The sequence below is a fragment of the Petromyzon marinus genome, chromosome 68 (genome assembly GCF_048934315.1).
Source record: "Petromyzon marinus isolate PM22_M1 ecotype Great Lakes invasive population chromosome 68, UKy_Petmar_22M1.pri1.0, whole genome shotgun sequence".
NCBI lineage: Eukaryota > Metazoa > Chordata > Hyperoartia > Petromyzontiformes > Petromyzontidae > Petromyzon > Petromyzon marinus.
This window is the reverse complement of record NC_133734.1, coordinates 7,984,496-7,997,387: the sequence shown is the minus strand read 5'-3', so window position 1 is coordinate 7,997,387 and position 12,892 is coordinate 7,984,496. Positions and strand designations below refer to the sequence as shown.

The 12,892-nt window shown below is 53.2% G+C and overlaps 1 protein-coding gene across 1 annotated transcript in view; it reads left to right on the top strand.

Moving 5' to 3' along the window:
* Positions 1-12,892, top strand: part of LOC116958037 (zinc finger CCHC domain-containing protein 24-like) — a 104,426-nt gene that overhangs the window by 55,497 nt on the left and 36,037 nt on the right. Inside the window, exon 2 of the mRNA XM_076054895.1 lies at positions 7,422-7,625. Within this exon, the coding sequence (XP_075911010.1) occupies positions 7,422-7,625 (204 nt within the window). The remainder of the gene's footprint in view (positions 1-7,421; positions 7,626-12,892) is intronic.

Genomic DNA, 12,892 nt, shown 5'->3' with positions numbered 1-12,892 from the left:
AGTCTCTGTGTGTATCTCTATGAGTCTCTGTGTGTGTCTCTATGAGTCTCTGTGTGTATCTCTATGAGTCTCTGTGTGTATCTCTATGAGTCTCTGTGTGTATCTCTATGAGTCTCTGTGTGTATCTCTATGAGTCATTGTGTGTATCTCTATGAGTCTCTGTGTTTATCTCTATGAGTCTCTGTGTGTATCTCTATGAGTCTCTGTGTGCATCTCTATGAGTCTCTGTGTGTGTATCTCTATGAGTCTCTGTGTGTATCTCTATGAGTCTCTGTGTGTATCTCTATGAGTCTCTGTGTGTATCTCTATGAGTTTCTGTGTGTATCTCTATGAGTCTCTGTGTATCTCTATGAGTCTCTGTGTGTATCTCTATGCGTCTCTGTGTGTATCTCTATGCGTCTCTGTGTGCATCTCTATGAGTCTCTGTGTGTGTATCTCTATGAGTCTCTGTGTGTATCTCTATGAGTCTCTGTGTGTATCTCTATGAGTCTCTGTGTGTATCTCTGTGAGTCTCTGTGTGTGTATCTCTATGAGTCCCTGTGTGTATCTCTATGAGTCTCTGTGTGTGTATCTATGAGTCTCTGTGTGTATCTCTATGAGTCTCTGTGTGCATCTCTATGAGTCTCTGTGTGTATCTCTATGAGTCTCTGTGTGTATCTCTATGAGTCTCTGTGTGTGTGGGGAGCAACAGAAAGGGCTGTTGGCTGAAAGAGATATTTTTAACACAGCAGTGACTATTTATACAGCTACCTAACCCAGCAATGAGACTCGTTGCTACCTCTCTACTGCTAGCCTACTCACCCACCCACTTACCGGGCCGTTCACCCACGCATTCACCCACCCACTCACCCATCCCCTCACCCACCCACTCACCCATCCACTCACCCATCCACTCACCTTGTCACTCATTCACCCATCCACTCATCCACCCACTCACCCATCCACTCACCCATCCACTCACCCACCCACTCACCCATCCACTTACCCATCCACTCACCTTGTCACTCATTCACCCACCCACTCAACCACCCACTCACCCACCCACTCACCCATCCACTCACCCATCCACTCACCCACCCACTCACCCATCCACTTACCCATCCACTCACCTTATCACTCATTCACCCATCCACTCAACCACCCACTCACCCACCCACTCATCCATCCACTCACCCACCCACTCACCCATCCACTCACCCATCCACTCACCCACCCACTCACCCATCCACTCACCCACCCACTCACCCATCCACTCATCCACCCACTCACCCATCCACTTACCCATCCACTCACCCATCCACTTATCCATCCACTCACCCATCCACTCACCCACCCACTCACCCATCCACTCACCCACCCACTCACCCATCCACTTACCCATCCACTCACCTTATCACTCATTCACCCATCCACTCAACCACCCACTCACCCACCCACTCATCCATCCACTCACCCACCCACTCACCCATCCACTCACCCATCCACTCACCCACCCACTCACCCATCCACTCACCCACCCACTCACCCATCCACTCATCCACCCACACACCCATCCACTTACCCATCCACTCACCCATCCACTTATCCATCCACTCACCCATCCACTCACCCACCCACTCACCCACCCACTCACCCATCCACTCATCCACCCACTCACCCATCCACTTACCCATCCACTCACCCATCCACTTATCCATCCACTCACCCATCCACTCACCCACCCACTCACCCATCCACTCACCCACCCACTCACCCATCCACTTACCCATCCACTCACCTTATCACTCATTCACCCATCCACTCAACCACCCACTCACCCATCCACTCACCCATCCACTCACCCACCCACTCACCCATCCACTCACCCACCCACTCACCCATCCACTCATCCACCCACACACCCATCCACTTACCCATCCACTCACCCATCCACTTATCCATCCACTCACCCATCCACTCACCCACCCACTCACCCATCCACTCACCCACCCACTCACCCATCCACTCACCCATCCACTCACCCATCCACTCACTCATCCACTCACCCATCCACTCACCCACCCACTCACCCATCCACTCACCAATCCACTCACCCACTCACCCACCCACTCACCCATTCACTCGTGTAACGTGCTGGTCTTTAAAACACTTGCCCCAACAGTCTGTTAAGGCTATACGGGGGTCTTTGTCTTTGTGTAGCTGCGTGTGTGCTGCGAATCGCAGCTGTTCACGCTGCTCCCGCGTCCTCGACCTCCTCCTCCTCCCCGTGTCTCTCCTCCTCCTCCCCGTGTCTCTCTCCTCCTCCTCCTTCTCCCCGTGTCTCTCTCCCCGTGTCTCTCTCCTCCTCCTCCTCCCCGTGTCTCTCTCCTCCTCCTCCACCCCGTGTCTCTCTCCCCGTGTCTCTCTCCTCCTCCTTCTCCCCGTGTCTCTCTCTCCTCCTCCTCCCCGTGTCTCTCTCCTCCTCCTTCTCCCCGTGTCTCTCTCCTCCTCCTCCCCGTGTCTCTCTCCTCCTCCTTCTCCCCGTGTCTCTCTCCTCCTCCTCCACCCCGTGTCTCTCTCCCCGTGTCTCTCTCCTCCTCCTCCTCCCCGTGTCTCTCTCCTCCTCCTTCTCCCCGTGTCTCTCTCCTCCTCCTCCACCCCGTGTCTCTCTCCCCGTGTCTCTCTCCTCCTCCTCCCCGTGTCTCTCTCCTCCTCCTCCTCCACCCCGTGTCTCTCTCCTCCTCCTCCACCCCGTGTCTCTCTCCCCGTGTCTCTCTCCTCCTCCTTATCCTCGTGTCTCTCTCCTCCTCCCCGTGCCTCTCTTCTCCTCCTCCACCCCGTGTCTCTCTCCTCTTCCTCCCCGTGTCTCTCTCCTCCTCCCCGTGTCTCTCTCCTCCTCCTCCTCCTCCACCCCGTGTCTCTCTCCCCGTGTCTCTCTCCTCCTCCTTCTCCCCGTGTCTCTCTCCTCCTCCACCCCGTGTCTCTCTCCTCTTCCTCCCCGTGTCTCTCTCCTCCTCCCCGTGTCTCTCTCCTCCTCCTCCTCCTCCACCCCGTGTCTCTCTCCCCGTGTCTCTCTCCTCCTCCTCCTCCCCGTGTCTCTCTCCTCCTCCTTCTCCCCGTGTCTCTCTCCTCCTCCTCCACCCCGTGTCTCTCTCCCCGTGTCTCTCTCCTCCTCCTTCTCCCCGTGTCTCTCTCCTCCTCCTCCCCGTGTCTCTCTCCTCCTCCTCCTCCACCCCGTGTCTCTCTCCTCCTCCTCCTCCCCGTGTCTCTCTCCCCGTGTCTCTCTCCTCCTCCTTCTCCCCGTGTCTCTCTCCTCCTCCTCCACCCCGTGTCTCTCTCCTCCTCCTCCACCCCGTGTCTCTCTCCCCGTGTCTCTCTCCTCCTCCTTCTCCCCGTGTCTCTCTCCTCCTCTTCCACCCCGTGTCTCTCTCCCCGTGTCTCTCTCCTCCTCCTTCTCCCCGTGTCTCTCTCCTCCTCCTCCACCCCGTGTCTCTCTCCTCCTCCTCCACCCCGTGTCTCTCTCCCCGTGTCTCTCTCCTCCTCCTTATCCTCGTGTCTCTCTCCTCCACCCCGTGTCTCTCTCCCCGTGTCTCTCTCCTCCTCCTTATCCTCGTGTCTCTCTCCTCCTCCCCGTGTCTCTCTTCTCCTCCTCCACCCCGTGTCTCTCTCCTCTTCCTCCCCGTGTCTCTCCACCCCGTGTCTCTCTCCTCCTCCTCCCCGTGTCTCTCTCCTCCTCCCCGTGTCTCTCTTCTCCTCCTCCACCCCGTGTCTCTCTCCTCTTCCTCCCCGTGTCTCTCTCCTCCTCCCCGTGTCTCTCTCCTCCTCATCCTCCTCCCCGGTGTCGATTGTGCGTGCAGTGTGGAGCTGCTGTTTGTCCATGCTACTCCTCCACGCGTGCAAGTGTCCAAGTAGTGTCAATTTCCCTTCTCACCACTGCCCAAGTCACCAGGCGGTCTTCTTCTCGGTGAAATCTTTTCCTATCGGGTCCACCTTAGATGCAGCAAAACATTTCGAATTTGCCGATGTCCAAAGTGTCCTTGTAGTTTTTAATGTCCAATTCCTCTAGCAGTCACACAGCGCCTGTCCTGAACGCGCGCGTGCTTTCGATGTCCCGTTTTGCGTCTTGCGGCTGGTCCGCTTTGCTTGCTTCTCCAGATGTCAACGCCACGGTGGCTTTGAGATGTTAAGTTACCTCGCCTGGTACGCAGGAGGTCGTGGGTTCGATACCCACCCTGACGCCTGATGCCTGCTGCTGCTGTATATTTGGAGTTTGCGTGTCTCTCTCTCATCATCATTATCATCACGGTGGCTTTGATATGTTAACTACCTCGCCTGGTACGCAGGAGGTCGTGGGTTAGATACCCACCCTGATACCTGCTGCTGTATATTTGGAGTCTGCGTGTCTCTCTCATCATCATCATCACCACGGTGGCTAGGAGATGTTAACTACCTCGCCTGGTATACAGGAGGTCGTGGGTTCGATCCCGACCCTGATGCCTGCTGCTGTATATTTGGAGTCTGCGTGTCTCTCTCTCTCATCATCATCACGGTGGCTAGGAGATGTTAACTACCTCGCCTGGTACACAGGAAGTCGTGGGTTAAATCCCGACCCTGATGCCTGCTGCTGCTGTATATTTGGAGTCTGCGTCTCTGGTTATTTCACCCACCACATTAAGAATAGACGTCTCTACGCGTTTTCGATTATTTGGCTGCTGCTTTAAACTCTCTACGCGGTGGTTCTGATGATGATATCAGCCACTCGATTGAGCTGTCATCACTACGTGTGATGGCTAGGTCGAGATTTTGACAAATGTGACTCAGTTGGACCTTACACCTGGTAACATACAACATAGTTTGGTCTATGTGTCTCTAGGTACCTGTATGGGTCTCTATGTGTCTCTATGGTTCTCTATGGGTCTCTGTGTCTCTATGTGCCTCTATGTGTATCTATGGGTCTCTATGTGTCTCTATGTGTATCTATGGGTCTCTATGTGTGTCTATGGGTCTCTGTGTCTCTCTGTGTATCTATGTGTCTCTATGTGTATCTATGGGTCTCTATGGGTCTCTATGTGTATCTATGTGTATCTGGTAACATATAACATAGTTTGGTCTATGTGTCTCTAGGTACCTGTATGGGTCTCTATGGGTCTCTATGGATCTCTGTGTCTCTATGTGTATCTGGTAACATACAACATAGTTTGGTCTATGTGTCTCTAGGTACCTGTATGGGTCTCTATGTGTATATATGTGTATCTATGGGTCTCTATGTGTATCTATGTGTCTCTAGATACCTGTATGGGTCTCTATGTGTCTCTATGGGTCTCTACGTGTATTTATGGGTCTCGATGTGTATCTATGGGTCTCTATGTGTATCTATGGGTCTCTATGTGTATCTATGGGTCTCTATGTGTATCTATGTGTATCTATGGGTCTCTATGTGTATCTATGGGTCTCTATGAGTCTCTATGGGTCTTTATGGGTCTCTATGTGTCTCTAGGTACCTGTATGGGTCTCTATGTGTATCTATATGTATCTATATGGGTCTCTATGTGTCTCTATGTGTATCTATGTGTATCTATGGGTCTCTATGTGTATCTATGGGTCTCTATGTGTATCTACGGGTTTCTATGTGTATCTATGGGTTTCTATGGGTCTCTGTGTCTCTATGTGTATCTGGTAACATACAACATAGTTTGGTCTATGTGTCTCCAGGTACCTGTATGGGTCTCTATGTGTCTCTATGGGTCTTTATGTGTCTCTATGGGTCTCTATGTATCTCTATGGGTCTCTATGTGTCTCTATGGGTCTCTGTGTCTCTATGTTTATCTGGTAACATACAACATAGTTTGGTCTCTGTGTCTCTAGGTACCTGTATGGGTATCTATGGGTCTCTATGTGTCTCTATGGGTCTCTATGGGCCTCTATGGATATCTATGTTTCTCTATGTGTATCTATGCGTATCTATGTGTCTCTAGGTTACTTCTATGGGTCTCTGTGTGTATCTATGGGTCTCTATGTGTCTCTATGGGTCTCGATGTGTATCTATGGGTCTCTGTGTCTCTATGTGTATCTGGTAACATACAACATAGTTTGGTCTCTGTGTCTCTAGGTACCTGTATGGGTCTCTATGGGTCTCTATGGGTCTCTATGTGTATCTATGTGTATCTATGGGTCACTATGGGTCTCTATGGGTATCTATGGGTCTCTGTGTCTCTATGTGTATCTGTGTGTATCTATGGGTCTCTATGTGTCTCTATGGGTGTCTATGGGTCTCTATGTGTATCTATGGGTCTCTGTGTCTCTATGTGTATCTGGTAACATACAACATAGTTTGGTCTCTGTGTCTGTAGGTACCTGTATGGGTCTCTATGTGTATCTATGGGTCTCTATGGGTCTCTATGTGTATATGTGTGTATCTATGGGTCTCTATGTGTCTCTATGGGTGTCTATGGGTCTCTATGTAAATCTACGGGTCTCTGTGTCTCTCTGTGTATCTGGTAACATACAACATAGTTTGGTCTATGTGTCTCTAGGTACCTGTATGGGTCTCTATGTGTATCTATGGGTCTCTATGGGTCTCTATGTGTATCTATGGGTCTCTATGTGTCTCTATGGGTATCTATGTGTATCTATGGGTCTCTATGGGTCTCTATGGGTATCTATGTGTCTCTATGTGTCTCTATGTGTATCTATGTGTATCTATGGGTCTCTTTCCGTCTGAACTCACAAATCCTTGAAAGATCTGGGCACGGTCCCATCGGTGAGCTCCTCCGGCAGGCAAGGCTGCGTTGGCTGGTTCATGTAGCCCGCATGCCCAGCCACCGCATGCCGAAACAGCTTTTGTTCGGCCGGATTGAGGGGGCTAAGCGGGCGCGGCACGGGCTAGAGAAGAGATGGAGTGATGTGGTACAGGAGGACGTGGAGCTGAGTGGACTTGCCGATGACTGGTACCAGCGGCGTTCAAGATAGGCCTCTGTGGAGGAGGCTCGTGAAGGATGCTACTGGGCAGTTGGAGGCAGTCGCCCTCCAACAACAACGGAGGGCGGAGGAGCGACGCTCACAACAACGAGCGGAGCGCCGGGTGGCTAAATCACAGCGGGTTGGCACAGTAGGGGGCACAGGTGGTGCATCAGCCAGTCATCTCAGTCAGTCGACCCGTGGCACCTGCTGGGTCTGCCCCGTGACCTCCTGCCAGCGGGCGTTCGACACTTCACGTGGCCTCAGGGTGCACATAGCCTGGCACAAGCGTCGTGGTGACGTCACCGCCACTTAGTGGCGGATGGCGGTTGTTGTTGTTGTTGTTGTCTGCGTGCGTGTGTCTACGAGCGTGTCTACGAGCGTGTGTGTCCACGAGCGTGTGTCTACGAGCGTGTCTAACGAGCGCGTGTCTAACGAGCGTGTCTAACGGGCGTCTCCTTCGTGTGCAATTTTTGCCCGCTCAGCCGTTCCCGGGCTCTCTGCGGCGCCACGCGTCCCTCACGTCGCTGGCCGGTGCTCTGGCCTCCGCCTCACTGTGCTCGGAGCCATTCTCCCCCGAGCTGGGCCTCTCCCGCGAGGGGAACCCCCGGGCCGGGAAGAGGCCCCCCCCCAACTACCTGTGCCACCTGTGCTTCAACAAGGGCCACTACATCAAGGACTGCCCGCAGGTGGAGATATACACCGCGCTCAACGCGTACACGCTCACGCGTACACACGCACTACACTCACGTGTACACATTCACTACACTCACGTGTACACACTCACTACACTCACGTGTACACACTCACGTGTACACACGCACTACACTCACGTGTACACACTCACTACACTCACGTGTACACACTCACTACACTCACGTGTACACACTCACGTGTACACGCTCACGTGTACACACTCACTACACTCACGTGTACACACTCACTACACTCACGTGGACACACGCACTACACTCACGTGTACACACTCACTACACTGACGTGTACACGCTGCACTCACGTTTACACACTCACTCACCTGTACACACTCACTACACTCACCTGTACACACTCGCTCGCTACTCACGTGTACACACTCACTCACGTGTACACACTCACTCACCTGTACACACTCACGTGTACACACTCACTCACCTGTACACACTCACTCACCTGTACACACTCACGTGTACACACTCACTCACCTGTACACACTCACTCACCTATACACACTCGCTACACTCACCTGTACACACTCACTGCACTCACCTGTACACGCTCACCTGTACACTCACTCCTACACCTGTGCTTCAACAAGGGCCCACTAAATCAAGGACTGCCCACAGGTGGAGATAACACTCAACAACAACAACAACCGCCATTCGCCACTAAGTGATGATGACGTCACCACGACGCTTGTGCCAGGCCATGTGCACCTTGAGGCCACGTGAAGTGTCGAACGCCCGCTGGCAGGAGGTCACGGGGCAGACCCAGGTGCCACGGGTCGACTGACTGAGATGACTGGCTGATGTACCACCTGTGCCCCCTACTGTGCCAACCCACTGTGCTTTAGCCACCCGGCGCTCCGCTCGTTGTTGTGAGCGTCGCTCCTCCGCCCTCCATTGTTGTTGGATGCCGACTACCTCCAACTGCCCAGTAGCATCCTTCACGAGCCTCCTCCACAGAGGTAGATCTTGACACCGCTGGTACCAGTCACAAGTCCACTCAGCTCCACGTCCTCCTGTACCACATCACTCCATCTCTTCTCTAGCCCGTGTCGCGCATATTTAGCCCCCTCAATCCGGCCGAACAAAAGCTGTTTCGGCATGCGGTGGCTGGGCATGCGGGCTACATGACCCAGCCATCGCAGCCTTGCCTGCCGGAGGAGCTCACCGATGGGACCCTGCCCAGATCTTTCAAGGATTTGTGAGCTCCTCACACAATCCAGCCTGGTTAAACCCAGGATTGATCATAGGCAGGCCAGCCTAAAAGTTTCTAACTGGCGAAGATGTTCCATTAGGGGGGGTCCACGTTTCACCAGCGTAGAGAAGGGAGGGAATGACCGTGGCCGAGAAGACCTGAAGCTTTGTGCGGAGCGACAGACCAGGTAGCTTCCACACAGCGTTACGTAACCGGTGAAAATATATTGCCTCTCAACTGATTTGGAGTGAGACCTCTGCTGTTAAACCAGAGCCAGCCATGAGCACACTGCCAAGGTATGGAAAACTCTCCTCTCTCTCCACAACTGCCTCATCACCCCAGCCGGAAGTGATGATGAAATTCTCGCAACTTTCATCAGCTAGCTGAGACCATGCCACTAAGGGTTTGAATGGGGTCCTGGGTGTACACCCACCACCAGAGTGGAAAAATGGCAGGCGCATCTTACAGATGACAAGTCGATGGTCAGAGGGCAGATCAGCTCCATAGTAGGTCCTGGTGTCATGGACATGGGCCCGCATCCGCTGTTCTGTCACTATGTAGTCCAGCAGATGTTCTTGCTTGGACCCGGCATGCATCCATGATGTGGTGTGGATGTGCCGATGCCGGAACAGCGTGTTGGTAATTACAAGCCCATGGGCTGCACAAAAATCTAGCAGCCTCCTGCCATTGTTATTGAGCTGATCTGGCCCATGCCTTCCAATTACTCCAGACCAGATGCCAGCATCATGACCAACTCGGGCATTGAAGCCACCCAACAAGATGACTCTATCCCGAGGGGCCACTTTAGCCAGCACCTGTGACAGGTCATAGAAGGCATCTGACTTATCAGCCTTGCCTGCATCCCTCCACGGATGTTCGTCTTCAGTGGGAGCATAAGTAACCACGACCACCACTCCTCGCCTCCAGTTGATGGGAAGGCGACCTCAAAGTAGCTTGGGGCTTACAGCTTCCCACACCTCACTGCCACGCTCCCACGCCCCCTTCATTATTTTGTTCAAAAGAAGAGCCACACCCTGTTGTTTGGCAGTCTGCTGCCCCGAGTAGAGGACTGTCCACCCCTCATGGTGGCAGGAGCCAGAGCCGGTCCACCGGACCTCCTGAATACCACAGAGATCCAGGCGGTACCGGTCCAGCTCCCGACAGAGGAGTGGCAGCCTCTCCTCCGCAGTGAGCGTTCGAACATTCCACGTGGCCACCCGTAGTGGCTTTTCGTTGTTTCTGGAGGCGCCCCGAGGGTAGAGATTCAATCTCCTGGCTCCGCCAAATGGGGTTTGGCCAGGAGACGTCATAGACGCCTGTCCCCCTGGGGCCTCCAGCACAAGCTTATTTATCAAATGTTGTGGTCGTGGTTTAGTGGTAATTAATTGAAGGTGGAGGGGTCACCAGCCCCTCGCACCCATCCAGAGCCCCCATTTAGCCGCTATGGTGGTTAGAAACGCCCAGAGGGGAGGAGCCAATCGCAATTGGCCCTCCCCCCACAGCACTGCCCACGACAGAGTTGCACGTCCGGCACCACGAGGACGTAGGGAGTTGTTTTGCCGGACAAATAACACTCACTCACATAGTCACACTCGCTACACTCACCTGTACACACTCGCTACACTCACCTGTACACACTCACATATACACACTCACCTGTACACACTCGCTACACTCACCTGTACACACTCGCTACACTCACCTTTACACACTCACGTATACACACTCACCTGTACACACTCGCTACACTCACCTGTACACACTCGTTACACTCACCTTTACACACTCACATATACACACTCACCTGTACACACTCGCTACACTCACATATACACACTCACTACACTCACCTGTACACGCTCGCTACACTCACCTTTACACACTCACTCACCTGTACACACTCACTACACTTACCTTTACACACTCACTCACCTGTACACACTCGCTACACTCATCTGTAGAGACTCACTCACCTGTACACACACTCACTACACTCACTCACTACACTCACACACACACTCATACATTCACTCACACACTCACTCACACACTCACTTACACACTCACACACTCACTCACTCACATACTCACTCACGCACCCACTCACTCATTCACCCACTCACTCATTCACTCACTCACTCACACACTCACTGACTCACACACTCACACACTCACTCACACACTCACTGACTCACACACTCACTTACACACTCACACACTCACTCACATACTCACACACTCATGCACCCACTCACTCATTCACCCACTTACTCACACACTCACTCATTCACCCACTCACTCATACACTCACTCACACACTCATTGACTCACACACTCATTGACTCACACACTCACACACTCACGCACCCACTCACTCATTCACCCACTCACTCATTCACCCACTCACTCAAGTATTCACTCACTCAATAAATCGCTCACTCGCCCACTCACCCACTTCTTACTCACCCACTAGCTCACCCTCCCACCCACTCTTTCACTCACGTAATCAGTTACCCACTCACTGACACTCGTGTACTCACTCACGCACACACCCACCCACATATTCACTTGCTCACCCACCCACTTACCGATGCGCCTCCTGTTATTATGGTTGGCTACGTACGGTTGCGAAAGAAGTCCAACATCCGTACATACACAGAGACCCATAGAGAATCTCATAGACTCATAGATACCGACAAAGACCCACAGAGATATCCACAGAGGCCAACAGAGACCCACATAAACCCATAGACACCCACAGGTTATCACGGTTGTCTACGTACAGAGCTAAAGAAGTTCAACGTCCGTACATACACAGAGACCCATAGAGAATCTCATAGACTGACAGAGACCCACAGAGACTCACAGAGATACCCACAGAGGCCAACAGAGACCCACAGAAACCCACAGAGACCCACAGAGACCCACAGAGATACCCACAGATTAGCACGGTTGGCTACGTACGGAGCGACCCACAGACACCCAGACCCACAGAGACACCCACAGAGACACCCACAGAGACTCCCACAGAGACCCACAGAGACCCACAGAGACACCCACAGAGACCCACAGAGATACCCACAGAGACCCACAGAGACCCACAGAGACACCCACAGAGACCCACAGAGACCCACAGAGACCCACAGAGATACCCAGAGAGACCCACAGAGACCCACAGAGACCCACATATTAGCACGGTTGGCTACGTACGGTGCCAAAGAAGTCCAACATCCGTACATACACAGAGACCCACAGAGAATCTCATAGACTCATAGATGCCGACAGAGACCCACAGAGATACCCACAGAGGCTAACAGAGATCCACAGAGACCCACAGAGACCCACAGAGATACCCATAGAGACACACAGAGACCCACAGAGACCCACAGAGACACCCACAGAGACCCACAGAGACACCCACAGAGACCCACAGAGACACCCACAGAGACCCACAGAGACCCACAGAGACACCCATAGAGACCCCCAGAGACACCCACAGAGACCCACAGAGACACCCACAGAGACACCCACAGAGACCCACAGAGACACCCACAGAGACCTACAGAGATACCCACAGAGACACCCACAGAGACACCCACAGAGACCCACAGAGACACCCACAGAGACCCACAGAGACACCCACAGAGACCCCCAGAGACACCCACAGAGACCCACAGAGACCCACAGAGACACCCACAGAGACACCCACAGAGACCCACAGAGACACCCACAGAGACCTACAGAGATACCCACAGAGACACCCACAGAGACACCCACAGAGACCCACAGAGACACCCACAGAGACCCACAGAGACACCCACAGAGACACCCACAGAGACACCCACAGAGACCCACAGAGACACCCACAGAGACCCACAGAGACACCCACAGAGACACCCACAGAGACACCCACAGAGACCCACAGAGACACCCACAGAGACCCACAGAGACACCCACAGAGACCCACAGAGACCCACAGAGACACCCACAGAGACACCCACAGAGACCCACAGAGACACCCACAGAGACCTACAGAGAT